The following is a 14,878-nucleotide window of genomic DNA, read 5'->3' on the forward strand; positions in this document are numbered from 1 at the left end:
CAGATTCATATACATTGTGTCAGAGGAATTCAGATAACTTCAGAAGCTTGCATGCCTAACTACAATTTCAAAAAGGCTAGAACAGAAACCGGAAAAAGCAGTTTTAATGGGAAACAAAAATCCAATTCTCAACTGAACAGCTAAGATGTAAAAGGTTTAGGTCTGACTGATTTCATTGTATTGATATAGTGTGACCAAAAACAAACATAGTGTGCAGTAAGTGAAGCAATAAGGTAATGTGAAACAAACTCCTTAACTACTGCTCAATGCAATACAGGGTCCTCATTGTGGTGGTGGTGAATACCCATAAGGAGATCAGTTGCATACAGGACAATGACGACAATGGAAAGAAAAGCCCCAGAAATAAGTCCAGGAGGTGAGACTATTTCTTCACTTTATACGTAGCTGTAAGTTTTAAGATGTGGGCCTGTTGGGTCAGTATGCTTGTGTAAATAATATAGCACAAATCTGGAATTTTTATGTTTAATTCAATGCCTGGCCTTTAAAGCAGCAATCTATATTATACATATGGTACAGTATGTGGCTAACACAAATATTTTAATTTCTAAAATGGATGTTATTTACTAGAAATAACATTTCTAGCCACTTAATGATTGAAACTTACCTCACCATAACTGTCAAACTGTTTGTTATGTGACTTCTTTCCAGTTCCACCATAGCCAAAGCCAAATTTGTCAGTGCCTAAACTCAAGTTAAACAATATCATTGTTACTGTTCAAGTTGCAGGTCACAGATCCTTTTTTGCTACCATCTCAAACCATGTCAGACTCAACTGTTTGGATTTCCGTCATGCAAGGGAACAACACTTGCTTTTAAATAATTTTCACTGCCTTGGTGCACCCTCGAACACCATCTCTAAGATGGCATGCTGACTTTTTTCAGTCTCTACTCATCTATATTTTAATCAACTATGAAAATAGAAACAGAAAGCGAGAGTGTATCCCCTCTGCAGGCAGATCTCTTCCTGGCTGCTTAGCAGTGTTTGAATGAAAAGAGCTCCACATCCATGGGTTTGCTCTCCCTCCAATGCAATCCCCACAGATGTCCCCTCTACTTGTTCTCTGGAAGACTGGAGCAGGAGATTATATGCTCTCTATGGCACTGACCCCCGTAGACCAGCTGAACTTCAGAATTTATTTTATGAAGAAAAAACTCACCCAAATCCAATGAAGCCTGCATAGTGGCCCACCCAGTTCTGCACAAGCCCTGGTCATGACAGGATACTTCATAATAATATTTTCCTTAAAAAAGTTAAAAAAAAAAAAAAAAAAGAGGACATATACAACATTTAAATTTCAGTTTCATCAAAGCAGTTAGCTTGGTTACATCAAGAGGAAGACTGAAGGATTTTCTGGTAAGATAATTAGTAAAACAACTTGAATATGCAAAAGTACATTTCTTCTTAAGGTCTTCAATCTGTATAAGACTGTGAGCCAGTGTACATTAGCCCAGATCCACAGTGACTATTCTGAATGCAACCAACTTAAACTGAGAATAGTTGACAAGGTAGAAAGTCAAAGATACTCAAGTTTCAGAAACTCATTGTTTTCAGAATGCATACTTAAATCATTTTATAGCTACCTTTAGTCACTCCTTTAGTTGCTCTGCATCCATGCCATTCCTTTATCTCCCTGCTTTGGCAACACAGACCATCTGATCCAATTGCTGAACAAGACAAAACAATGAGAATGTAAACATTTTAGAGTAGCTTTCATAAATGCTTCTTTTCTACAGGCAAGACCATAAATTTGAAAAGCAATTGTGTCCCAACTTGAATCTAAGTTAGTCTTTATTCCTTCACAATGGGGGAAGTCACTACATTTTGACCAGCTTCCTATCCATCATTTGGAAGACAATCATAGTTCAATGATATTTTGTATTAACTGGCATTTAACCACCGCCTCTTCACAGTCATAGATATTAAGGTCAGAAGGGACCATTATGATCTAGTCTGACCTCCTGCATAATGCAGGCCACAGAATCTCACCCACCCATTCCTGCGAAAAACTTCTCACCTATGTCTGAGCTACTGAAGTCCTCAAATCATGGTTTAAAGACTTCAAGGTGCAGAGAATCCTCCAGCAAGTGACCTGTGCCCCATGCTACAGAGGACTGTGTCAGAGGAAGGCAAAAACCCTCCAGGGCCTCTTCCAATCTGCCCTGGAGGAAAATTCCTTCCCAACCCCAAATATGGCGATCAGCTGAACCCTGAGCATGTGGGCAAGATTCACCAGCCAGATACGCTGGAAAGAATTCTCTGTAGTAACTCAGATCCCACCCCATCTAACATCCCATCACAGGCCACTGGGCCTATTTACCATGAATAGTTAAAGATCAATTAATTGCCAAAATCATGTTATCCCATCATACCATCTCCTCTAGAAACTTATTGAGTTTAATCTTGAAGCCAGATAGGTCTTTTGCCCCCACTGCTTCCCTTGGAAGGCTATTCCAGAACTTTACTCCTCTGATGGTTAGAAACCTTCGTCTAATTTCAAGTCTAGACTTCCTGGTGGCCAGTTTATATCCATTTGTTCTTGTGTCCACATTGGTACTGAGCTTAAATAATTCCTCTCCCTCTCCAGTATTTATCTCTCTGATATATTTAGAGAGAGCAATCATATCTCCCCTCAACCTTCTTTTGGTTAGGCTGAACAAGCCAAGCTCCTCGAGTCTCCTTTCATAAGACAGGTTTTCCATTCCTTGGATCATCCTAGTAGCCCCTTTCTGTACCTGTTCCAGTTTGAATTCATCCTTCTTAAATATGGGAGACCAGAACTGCACACGGTATTCCAGATGAGGTCTCACCAGTGCCTTGTATAATGGTACTAGTGAGACCTCATCTGGAATACTGTGTGCAGTTCATGTTTCAGATGTGAAGAGATACAGCAAGTGTGCACACAACTCCAAGTATGTGGTACAAAAACTGTTAGTGGTTGGACGGTTTTAGTGTATCCTATATTACAATTGTGATGAATTTCTGTCTGGTTTCCTAACAACTCATATGATAGTACCATGTTAACAATCTGCAAGAATTCTCTCATGACAGTGTTATTTATGGCTACACAGACAACACAATCCTTACCACAAAAGGACAACAGAATTATATATTCATGTCACAAAGGCATGAAAGTCAGCCCTACAAGCATAGCATGAAACTCATACTGAAACTCAGCTCCATTTCGACAGAGATCAAGTTGACATTTGACAACGTCAGTATGGAAGGCAAGTGTCAGACTGTGAAAAGTTTGTATCCTACTTTAATGCTGCTTTATAAAAATACACAGTGCTTAAAAATTGTTCAAACACTGCAGTTTCTTCACATTGCTAATCCACTATTAAAATGGACAGAAACCTGATTCAGCCTTTTACAAAGAACTCATGTGGAGAAATGCTATGGCCAGGAGTGTATCTGACCGTTGCTTTGACACTTCAATTTTCAACAAGAGTAATTTATAGATTGGTACAGCAGAATGCACTATTATGATCACCTAGCATAACACAGGCCAGAGAACTTCAGCAAGTAATTTCCACATTAAGCCCATAATAAGCCATAGTTCAAACAGAAGTTACCTCGGATCTTTTTCTAGGTATGTCTACTACACTTAAAATGCTACAGCTGTGCTGCAGCACAGATACTACCTATGCTGACAGGAGGGATTCTCTTGTCGGTGTAAGTCAGGGGTAGGCAACCTATGACACGTGTGCCAAAGGCGGCAAGCGAGCTGATTTTCAGTGGCACTCACACTGCCTGGGTCCTGGCCACTGGTCCAGGGGGCTCTGCATTTTAATTTTAAATAAAGCTTCTTAAACATTTTTAAAACCTTATTTACTTTACATACAATAGTTTAATTATAGACTTATAGAAAGAGACCTTCTAAAAATGTTAAAATGTATTACTGGCACGTGAAACCTTAAATTAGAGTGAATAAATGAAGACTCGGCACACCACTTCTGAAAGGTTGCTGACCCCTCATGTAAGTAATCCACCTCCCTGAGAGGTGGAAGTTTGGAAGAATTCTTCCCTCGACCTTGTGCTGTTTACACTTGGATTAGGTCAGTCTAACTATGTTGCTCAGGAGTGGGGATTTTTCGCACCCCTGAGCGACGCAGCTAAGCCAACTTAATTTTCTAGTGTTGACCAGGCCCTAGTCTTGACTAAAAGGATTCAAATGCTGGAGAATCCACCATATTCCTAGGCAAGTCATATCAATGGTTAATTACTCTTGCTGTTAAAATTTCTCACCTTATTTCTAGTTTGAATGTGTCTAGATTAATCTTCCAAGTACTGGAAGTCATTATGCTGTGCCTTTGGTTTTTTGCCATATTAAAGAGAGAAATATACTATCAGAAATCAAGCCCTTATAGCCCTTATTGACTCTTTACATCTCCTCTTAACCTTCTCTTGGATGAAACTAAAAAAAAAAAAAAGTTTCTCACCATAGGCATGATTCCAAACCCTTAATAATTCTCATCTCTCTTTTCTGAACCCTTTCCAGCTTTTCCAGCATCATTTTTTGAAGTGTGAAAACCAGAACAGAACACAGTAGTCCAGTAATGATATCCCTAATGCCATATTCAGAAACGATATCAACTCCCTACTCTTACGTGACATTCACCAGCTTATAAGTAGTGAACATGATCCTTGGATGCATAACTCATCTGTTGGAATTGCCATATGGTGGATCCAATGTGGATAACCATTCTACTCACATTTCATAAGCACCCCCTGCCTGAAGGTCCTTCGTGCTAAACTCTGCCTCCTTGGTCTTGATAATGAACTCTTACTAAAAATTAGTTCTCAGCCATCACTTACATAAAATTGATATACTGAAGATATCTACATCATCCTGATTTCAGAGGAAGATTTAACATCTTCCCTCCTCATGAAAAAAGTCACTCTCTCAAGGACAGGCAGCCTAAACTTTTTCTAGTCCTGGGGTATTACGAATAAAAATAAAAACCCTTTAAAAATAACATTGTATTGTTGGTCCACATTTCACAAACTATTGATCTTCATTTGTTTCCCCTTAATATACACCAATATTAACTTTCATTTTTTGTGGGTCTGAAAAGAAGCACTTCATATTAAATTGTAACTTTGAATGTTTCTCATGGACCATATCCAACCTGCTCCTTCTGTAAATCTGTTTGAGAATAAGGAGCCTATGATAAAAATAAAATAAAATAAAAAATAAAAACCAACCCACAAAATACTCAGAAACATGCCCCCACTCTACCCTGGAGCCCTTAAGTAGTCCACTGAAATCAGTAAGCTACTTACACTAGTGAAAGATGCAGGCCTAGGTCTTATTTTCAGTTACATTCAAAATCAGCTTATACCTCTATTTACAGACTGCATTTTACAATTTAATAAATATTGGTTACTCATTCTTACAGCATTGAGAAGACAACTTACCAAAAGCTGATCCTCTATCGTATGGGTTCATCTGCCATTTGTTGAGTACTATTAAAATAAATAAATAAATAGTCAGTCAGTCCAGCTAGCATTAAGAACCTACAAGGTGTAAATATGTAAGTCAACTGTATTTTGGTACATGGTCTTACTGCATTTCAGTTCAGAGAATAAGTTCTTGAACTGTTAGGCCCAGATCTTACAAACCTCCTGGCTTTGTCATGGTTTTGGCAGTACAGAAAATATTCTAAAAACATAAGGAATTTTGAATGCTGTTGCTGTATACTCAGAGTATTCACTTTTCAGATATCTTGTATTGGTTAAAGTAACATTCCAGTTAGTTGTATTTTATTTATATTCTAGTGTACCTTGCGGAGACAGCTGTAACAAGTCAAGTTTCTGACTTTATTCTGCACACATATAAAGCTATTTGTGAAGATAGTTTGTACACAAACTATAAGAAAAATAAGATCCCTTTTTATTGGATGGCCAACTTAAACCTGCAAAAATACAAGTTTTAAAACAAAATTCTATGGCAGTTAGGTCTACAAGTCCTTTCCACACGTATTACAGTGGTTTGGTTCTTAGACTAAGTTCTTTCAAGCAGTACCATTTTTTCCCCCCAATGCACTTGAACTGTACCTAGTGCAACTGGGGCTCAAACTGTAATTGGAGATTGAAAACTGTTGCAACATGAACACATTGTGACAGTTCCAAAGTCATCCCTACAAATCTCTACATTTTGTATAACTTACTATACATAGACCTTGGTTAAATAAATGCCCAAATTCTATTTTTTTTTAAATAGCTGTACTTTAACTAAACAGGACTTAATAGAATGAAGTATATTCAGTTTCAACATTTCAAATGGCACAAGATTATATTGTACATATAAAACACATATTATACACAAGATTAGTTAAGTGAACAGACTTACCTGCCCCACCAGTTTTGATAGTAGTTTTCCCCTTTTTGCCTTCCTGCTGGTCCTTAAGGGTTTCATAAACAATCTGGATAACTGGGATGCTGAAAGCCTAAAAATACAAAGATCTTTTGACACTGAAGAAATACATCATATGTTAAGCAACAAAAAAACTATGCATAAAATACAGATGTTATGATTTTCTAATTCTGGTGTTTAAAAATCAAAGCTGCCTAGTCTAGTTTTAAGCCATTTTATTTGTCAATAGAAATGTTTAATTTTAATTAAACAAACACTGCAACACACCAACACACCTTGCCCACCTGAATTGTATTAGTCTATATTAGGGTTGTTACCTTTCTAGTTGCACAAAACCGAACACCCTAGCCCCCCCATTCCCCAAGGCCCTCGCCCTACTCACTACATTCCCCCTCCCTCCGTGGCTTGCTCTCCAACCCCCTGCCACAGCCCAGTGAAAGTGAGTGAGTGCAGGAGGGGGTGAGGGCTCTAATTGAGGGTGAGGGCTCTCGGATGGGGCCAGAAATGAGAGTTTCAGGGTGCGGGAGGGGGCTCCAGGCTGGCGATGAGGGAGTGCGGGGGGGGTTGCAAGTTGAGGCTCTGGGGTGGGGCCAGGGATGAGGGGATCAGGGTGCGGGAGGGGGCTCGGCTTACCTCAGGCAGCTCCCGGTCAGCAGTGCAGTTGGGGGACTAAGGCAGGCTGCCTGCCTTTCTTGGCACCGTGCTAGGCGGGCCCGGGAAACAGCCAGCAGGTCCAGGTCCTAAGCAGGGGGGCAAGGAGGCTCCCCGTGCCAAGCCCCTGCCTAGGGGCCAGGCCTGCTGTCTGCTTCCAGGGCATAGCATGGTGCCAGCCAGGACAGGTTGAGACTAGCCTGCCTTAGTGCTGAAGCTCCACTGACTGGTCTTTTAATGGCCCGGTCGGCGGTGCTGACTGGAGCAGCCAAGGGTGCCTTTTTGACTGGGTGCTCCAGTTGAAAACTGGAAACCTGGTCACTTCTAGTTTATATACTCAAATTAAGCCTGTTTACTTACACCAGTCTTTCCACTCCCAGTTTCTGCAGCCTGTTGGGGGGGAGGGGGGGAGAAGAGAAGTTTCAGAAGCTACATTATATTGCTCCATAATACAACTTTACCAATTATTTAAAATTTATAATAACTTAAAATAAATAGTGAAATAAGTGAATATAAGTTTTTCTATAGTACACATCAGTATAGGTTAAGTGCTTTCCAGGTAAGTTAGATCTTGATAGTAAGATTTCCAGTAGACTTTCTGCTTTTTCTTGATTATAGGAGCTGCTGACTAGTTTTTTTTGTTTTTTAAACATAATATATATTTTTAACATACTGATCTGGTTATGATGGAAGTGCTCTCAAAAAGAAGGGTCTTTCAACACATAATAAAGAAGTACTCCATAAGAAGAGATTCCCTCTACTGCAAGTGTTCAATTGCTTCTCTCTTCACTGAAATGCAACCTGCTACGTACTATTTTTCTGCTCATTGGACATTCACCACTCAAGGTGTCTGTTTTTCAACATTGTTGTACTGCATGCATACAGTTTGTGAAGTGCTCTCGTGTCCTGTACAACGAAAGCCACTGCATTTGTGTAATGTAATATTACTAAAGGCACCCAGGAGGGACTGTGTAGATGGGCGGGATGAACAATACTACTTGTGAGAGTCTCCTTTAGTTATCCAGAAATAATAGTATCCTAAAGCACTCAAATTCTTTAAAGAGGTGTGAATTTAAGCAATAACTTCAAAGCTTGATTTTAATCAATTTAATGGTGGATGGAATGCTTAAATTACAAAAAAATTAAAAGCCCAAGAAAAAAAAATACCCCAAACAGTGGTGTATTAAAAGAGGACACATTTTAAGATAATTTATTTCTCTTTAGATTTCTAAAATACAAGAACAAATCCTATATTCTTTGTGCCCTTTTGGCGATACAAAATACAATATAAAGGATGACTCCATTATTATTGCTTTTGTTTCACCATTTCAGAGCAAGAGCTCTGAAAACATTAGTAAACTAATGATTCATTATGTCTGTAACATAAGACATGGGCAGCATTCTCCCCCATAAATGTAAACAAACGTGTTTGTCTTAGCTATTGGCTGAACAAGAAGTAGGACTGAGTGGACTTGTAGGCTCTGAAGTTTTACATTAAGGTTTTGTTTTTGAGTGCAGTTATATAAAAAAATTCTACATTTGTAAGTTACACTTTCACGATAAAGAGATTGCACTAACGTATTGGTAGGAGGTAAATTAAAAATACACTGTAAAAAGATGAAATTGCAAATATTTGTAATGAAATGTAAATAATCCATCTACTGTACATTTAATTTTAAAATTGTAAGGCCATGAATTTTATTTCTGTGTAAACTGAACAGTTTAACATACATACCATAAGCACATCACCACCTCCTAGAATCAACGGGATAGACTCAGCTTGAATATCTGTGGGAAGACTGTAAAACCCTCAGTGTGAAACACAAGAGCTGACAGAGTAAAATGTCAGTCCCCTTGCATATCAGTTTACAGGAAGATTGTAATTGCAAAAGGAGGTCAAATTAACCAATTTAGTCAGTGTCCTGAAGTATTCAAACCTGCAATGTATTAATTTTGTCCATACAAGTGGAAATGTATTCAAAGAAAACTGAACTAGAAGCTGGAAACAGGGAGAAGCCACAATTATGCAACCAACCATTCAACTTCATTGGCAGCAGAATGAGACAAGCTAGCAAATGACCTGCATAACATCTGAAACCCAAGTTTGAAAACCACTAACTTCAGTGATTAAGATATTCTAGTTATCTGCTTCAGTAAACTCACCATAAGTACAATGAAAGTAAGGAGGAAAAAAAGCTTTTTGCAGAGAAAAGGCATCATAACATTGGCTGCAATCAAGATCTTACTCCTGACTTCCCCAACCTGGCTAACATCAGCTCTGCAATTACATTTATCAGATTTTCCAATCATTCGTAATAAAAGGAATACAAGAGATGCAACCGAAGATGCGGATAAAAAGGAAAAGACATGTATCTTTGCTGTTAAGTGAATAGAGAGACTGGATATTTCAGAAACTAAATTACACATCACTGAGACAAAATTTTGATGGAGATCTCCAGCTTATTAGGTATCTAAGCACTCATACTTACAGCCAGTCCATCTCCTCCACAGCTTGAGCTATCTCTGGCATAACACCCATCTCTATCAGAAAAACAAATGCATGCATTAGATATATCATAAGTCTGATGGCATTATTTTCAAGTGCCAACCCTTCATGCAGTTCCAAAAAAGTGTTTTTATATTTTTGTCACAGTACCGTCTCTTCTTTAGTACCAAAATGTTTTGCTTGAAATACGTTACTTTGTCCATTTCCTCTGTTGCGGTTGACAAGTGAAGATGGCGGGACTCGGAGTTCTTTACCCCCTATCTTTTTAGTGCCAAATTTTACCCTCGATGTGCAAGTGTGTCTCCACCTTGACATCAATGTGAACTGCATGTGCATAGCGGAGGGCAGAATTTTTCTATGCTCCAAAATCTCAACTCGGACCACGACAGAGATGCAAGTTATTTTCTAAAGAGCAAAGCTACCCAATATTATATAGGAAATCAGGTTTTTAGATGTTAGACCTTTACTCCTCCTTTAGCAAGCACTAAAAGTGCCAAGATGGAAGAGGCTAGGAGTACTGCCACTGAAGGGCGCTCAGCCATAAAATAGGAAGCACGATATCACATCACTCTACAGTGGCTTTGTCCAATTAAATGTAAACTAACAGAGGTCCCATTTAAGTATTTTTACAGTAACACTCCCAAAATGAAGACATTTCTGCAACACAAACAGAAAGGTCTGTTTCCTATCACGTCCCAAACTCTCATTACTCCAGCATGAATGAAGACCGGAACACAGTTGCAATGAGTTTACCAATGCTGATAGGTCAGTGTGAAATAAAAGTTTTTGCCCACTTCCAATTCTGCTACAGAGGATTTTAAAAGAAAACTATCAGAAGACACACCAACTTCTGTGTCTGGTGGTTATGAGTTATGCACAGTGAACAGGGCACACTCATAAGTTGATGGATGGACTCCATTACTTTCCCTCATGCAGTTCAATAAGGTGAATGAGGTGCAAAGATCTAACCAAACTCATTGATTGCATCACGTTGTCAAGCTGATTCTTCAGCTTCTGACCCACCTCTCTGCATGCAATTGCTCTGCACTTAATTCTCTTATATCTAAACATGAAATGTGCCCAAATTTTCGAAGGCTAAGAATCAGAGGAATAAACAGTTATCTGAAGGGAAGGGCCTGGCTAATTGGGCATTCACAGTAGGCAAGCATTGACCCAACCATGACATGTAAGCAGCCAAAAAACCTCCCTCCCCTCAACACCAAGTTTTAAAACTATTCTAATCATTGTTGCATCTCAGCACCACTGTGACATATGAGTAAGCCACTTTCATATCTTAGTGCTATGTTTAAGTTGCTAGTGTCCTTTTAAACCAAAGTACTTCTATTTAAGAAAAAGTTAAATATTCTACATTTCTTTTTGAACAGTAAAAGGAATGACCTTAATTTCCTGAACAGTTAAATAAAACACACTCAATTTGAAATTCTAACTATATTTTCATGTTGCCTGCTCATAAATGCAAAACTTGATGCCGAATTTAAAGAATTGTGAGGCAAACTACAATACTCAAGAAAGATGTGCAAACTCCTAGCAAGGAATGGCTATGCTTAGCTGTACCAAAGCACTATCATGATTGTATCTAGTTTAACTCTAATAATTGAAGACCACATAAACAATGTGACAGTCTCAAGTAATGAGGTTTCACAAAAGCAACGGTAGGTCCCTCCCTTCTCAAAAAAGAGATGATGATTTTACCAGCTAAACTCTCACCATAAAGTCATGAAATTTTGGCCTCCTCTTTGTATCATTATATCTAATTCCTGGATTAAAGTTATGAAAACTTCATGATATGGAGAAGAATCTCTGATTTATTCAATGGTGTCCAAAGATACAGTTAGCATTACAGGAGAGTCTGAAGGAGTCTACAGTAAATCTCTGCAGTGAGAGTATAACTAAAGTACCAAATATCAGAAGTCTTCTTGTGACTACGATTTTGTTTTCCTTGATAATTTTCATCTGTCAGCATAAACATATGTCAAGATTCCACACAATTATGTTATTTGAATGTATTAGAAGAGTACTCAGACCAGGGGTGGACACCTGCCAGTATAAAATAAAAAAATAGCCGCAGTCCACTGTCCTGCGCAATTCAGTTATCATTAAACCCCACTTACAGAACACTGAAGTCATGGGGGGAGAAGGGGGATCTGACAGATATTTAAATGGTATAACCTCTTATAGTGAGCACCTACTTGAAAAACCCACAGCCCTTCTACTGCTATATCAAAAGCTACCCCCTTAATTTAATTAACACTAATTTATAACAAATCAAATTATATAATGATTATTACACGCAACCGCAGCCAGCTTGGCCTAGGCCCTTATGACCCCTGTGAGGGAAGAAAGCTCGCCATCCTCAACCCCACGGCGAGGGGCAGCAATTTCCTACAGGCTGCGGTTACTGACACCGACTTTCATTGTTTTTCTTACGTCCTCATCACAAGCTGTTACCCCCGTAAGAACCCAAGCCCTCCTCGGCCTGTGACCTACACCAGCCCCTCGGACTAAGCGTGGCGAGGAAAGCGGGCTGCCCGAGGCCCCTGCGCGACGGGCCTGAGCCAGGGCAGATCCTGCCTGCCCGGGGACGCCTACGCCCGGCTACCTTGGGGACCATGTAACGACAGACCGGGCATTACAAGGGAGTCTGCTGCTCCCCATCGGAGCCTCCGGGCTGGGCCCTTGGCTCCAGCTCGCCCACGGTGAGCCCGCCTCTCCACTCCCCGAGCAGCAGCTCCTGCCGCACCCGCTGCCTGCGCAACCGCCGGCCGCCCCCTACCCCGGTGCCCCATACCAGAGAAAGCCGCCATCTCGGCGCCACGCAGACTCCTGCCTTTGCGGCCCGCTGCCCAGAGCGCGAAGAGCCGGTCCCCACGCCTTATCCCTCCGGGCTGCTCCGCGGCCAGACCGCACCGGTTCCGGCTGCGGAAATCACCCGGCCTGCGCTGAGTCCGACCTGAGCCCCGACACGAGCCGAACCGAGTGTCTGTCCTGAACCGTGACCTGGGACTCCAGCCATGGCCCAAACCCCGAGCCCGATCCGAGCCCGCTCCCTGAGCGAGCCAGTGGCTTGAGTTGTAACCCGGATCGCTGGCTACCGACCAACTCCGAAGCGGAGTTCCTGGTCTGGATCCTCACCCTGTACCCTGTCCTGTCTGACCCCGAGCCGACCTGCCCTGACTGACTCCAATCCCTCTAATCCCCGGACATGCCCCAACTGACCCCCCGACCAGTCCCGACTGACCACGAACCCTGCACCGAATCCGAACCCAAACGGAGACTAACCAAACCGTGACCATTACGTGAATTTTAAATCGGCTGGTAAGCCTGAGACCATAAACCAAACAGAGCCCAAGTTCTGAACCCTCATTCAGACTCAGTGATGCCCACACCAAGAGTTCAAAACTGAAGAGTCAGGCTCCCAAATCTGAAATTATTAATTTGGAAAAATGGTTCTTTTTGCCACAATTTCAGGGTAGCTGCACTCTGTGCTCCAAGAAGGGCACTCGCTCTAGACCTAATGTACTCATAACTAAGGGGGAAACCCAGCTGTGAGTTTTGAAAGACTAAAACCTACCAGAGCCCTAGGTTGGAGTTGGGGGTGACTACTAGTAACCTTTATAGCATACATGTAGATAGATTTTATTATTGTTTTACTATGTTTTCTCCATAAAATTTTTACCTTAAGAATAAATGTGCTTGCTTAGAAGAATCTGTGTGGTAACTGATAACTACAGACCATAGGTCTCATCAAGAAAGTGAAGTGCAATCACTTGCCTTTTTAGGCAGTCTGTTTTGCAGCGGTTATCACAGTGTACAGCAAGCATCTGCACTGCCTTAAAATCCCTGTTAGGAGGGAGCAAGACACCAGTCTCTGCCCAAGAGAGATGATGACTTGGAAGCCTAGAGTGAGTGTCCTTCTTGAAGTTGAACTTACACATGTACAAAAAAACTGCATTCAAAAATAAAACTATGTAAAACTGTAGAGCCTACAAGTCCACTCAGTCCTATGTGTTCAGCCAACCACTCAGACAGTGCTGAAAATTTTTCGCTCAGGGGAGTGAAAAAACACCCCCCTGAGCACAGCAAGTTTCAGGGCTGTAAAACGCCAGTGTAGACAGTGCACCAGCGCTGGTAGCTGCACTCCCAGAGCTGGTAGCTACGCCCCTCCTGGAGATGGTTTTTTTAGAGCGCTGGGAGAGCTCTCTCACAGATAAGCCCTTAGATCCAAGATAAGCCCTTAGATCCAAAACCAGAATGAAGGCTGGGCAGATCAGCCATTTCTTTATAGCTCAGGCATTTGATCTTGGTCTTCTGTAACAGCTAATCAGCAGACAGTCACTCTTACCTCAGGGCATAGCTTCTAAAGGCTGGGTTTTGGGGTAACTGGAGTTGGGGAATTTGCATTGTCCTCTCCCTAGGGATTCCCTAGGAAATCCACTTAACACTTATTGTCCTGGGATTGCCAACTTTCTAATCTCACAAACCCCAACACCTAATCTCACAAACCCCAACACCCTAGCCCTGCCCCTTCTCCGAGGCCCCGCCCCCACTCACTACATTCCCCCTCCCTCGGTGGCTTGCTCTTGCTCACCCTCACTCACTTTCCATGGCCTGGGGCGGGGGGTTGGGGTGCAGGAGAGGGTGAGGACTCTAAATGGGGGTGCAGGTTCTCATGTGCAAGAGGGGGCTCTGGTTTTGCGGGGCTCAGGGTTGGGTTACAGGAGACGATACGGGCTCTGGGGTGGAGCCAGGGATGAGGGGTTTGGGGTGCAGGAGGCGGCTCCGGGTTTGTGGGGGCTCAGAGCTGGGGCAAGGGTTCGGGCTTGGGTTTGGGGCACAGCCTTACCTGGGGTGCCTCCCAGTCAGTGGTGCAGTGGGGCTAAGGCAGGCTGCCTGCCTGTCCTGGCTCTGTGCTGCACCCTGGAAGTGGCCAGCAGGCCCAGCTCCTAGGTGGCAAGGGAAGGAGGCTCTGCGGCACGTGCTGCTCTCGCCTGCAGGCACCGTCCTCCCCCCCCCGCCCCCCAGCTCCCATTGGCCGGAAAGCAGCCAATGGGAGTGTGGAGCTGGTACTCGGGCAGTGCATGGAGTCTTGTGTGCCCCCCGCCTAGGAGCCAGACTGGCTGGCTGCTTCAAGGGTGCAGTGCGGTGCCCCAGGACAGGTAGGGGACTAGTTTGCCTTAGCCCTGCCACACTGCCGACCGGGATTTTAACGTCCTAGTCAGCGGTGCTGACAGAGTTGCCAGGGTCCCTTTTTGACTGGGTATTCTGGTCAAAAACTGGACACCGGGTCACCCTGCTTGTCTGG

The 14,878-nt window shown here is 42.2% G+C and overlaps 1 protein-coding gene across 2 annotated transcripts in view; it reads right to left on the reverse strand.

Moving 5' to 3' along the window:
* The window catches only part of DDX1 (DEAD-box helicase 1), a 32,525-nt gene extending 19,821 nt beyond the window's left edge, over positions 1 to 12,704 (reverse strand). Inside the window, exons 1-9 of one of the 2 annotated variants that reach the window (XM_084624304.1) lie at positions 12,365 to 12,704; positions 9,539 to 9,590; positions 8,785 to 8,848; positions 7,410 to 7,439; positions 6,375 to 6,471; positions 5,441 to 5,488; positions 1,603 to 1,686; positions 1,179 to 1,262; positions 626 to 702 (exon numbers count right to left, since the gene is read on the reverse strand). In XM_084624304.1, coding sequence (XP_084480430.1) covers positions 626 to 702; positions 1,179 to 1,262; positions 1,603 to 1,686; positions 5,441 to 5,488; positions 6,375 to 6,471; positions 7,410 to 7,439; positions 8,785 to 8,848; positions 9,539 to 9,590; positions 12,365 to 12,380 — 552 coding nt within the window. In that variant the 5' untranslated portion in view covers positions 12,381 to 12,704. Of the gene's footprint in view, positions 1 to 625; positions 703 to 1,178; positions 1,263 to 1,602; positions 1,687 to 5,440; positions 5,489 to 6,374; positions 6,472 to 7,409; positions 7,440 to 8,784; positions 8,849 to 9,538; positions 9,591 to 12,175; positions 12,305 to 12,364 lie in introns of those variants that run through there. The other variant, XM_084624303.1, reaches the window with a different exon arrangement.
* Between the last annotated feature and the right edge of the window lie 2,174 nt (positions 12,705 to 14,878).

Source organism: Lepidochelys olivacea (genome assembly GCF_965140295.1).
Source record: "Lepidochelys olivacea isolate rLepOli2 genome assembly, chromosome: 3".
NCBI classification, from domain to species: Eukaryota; Metazoa; Chordata; order Testudines; family Cheloniidae; genus Lepidochelys; species Lepidochelys olivacea.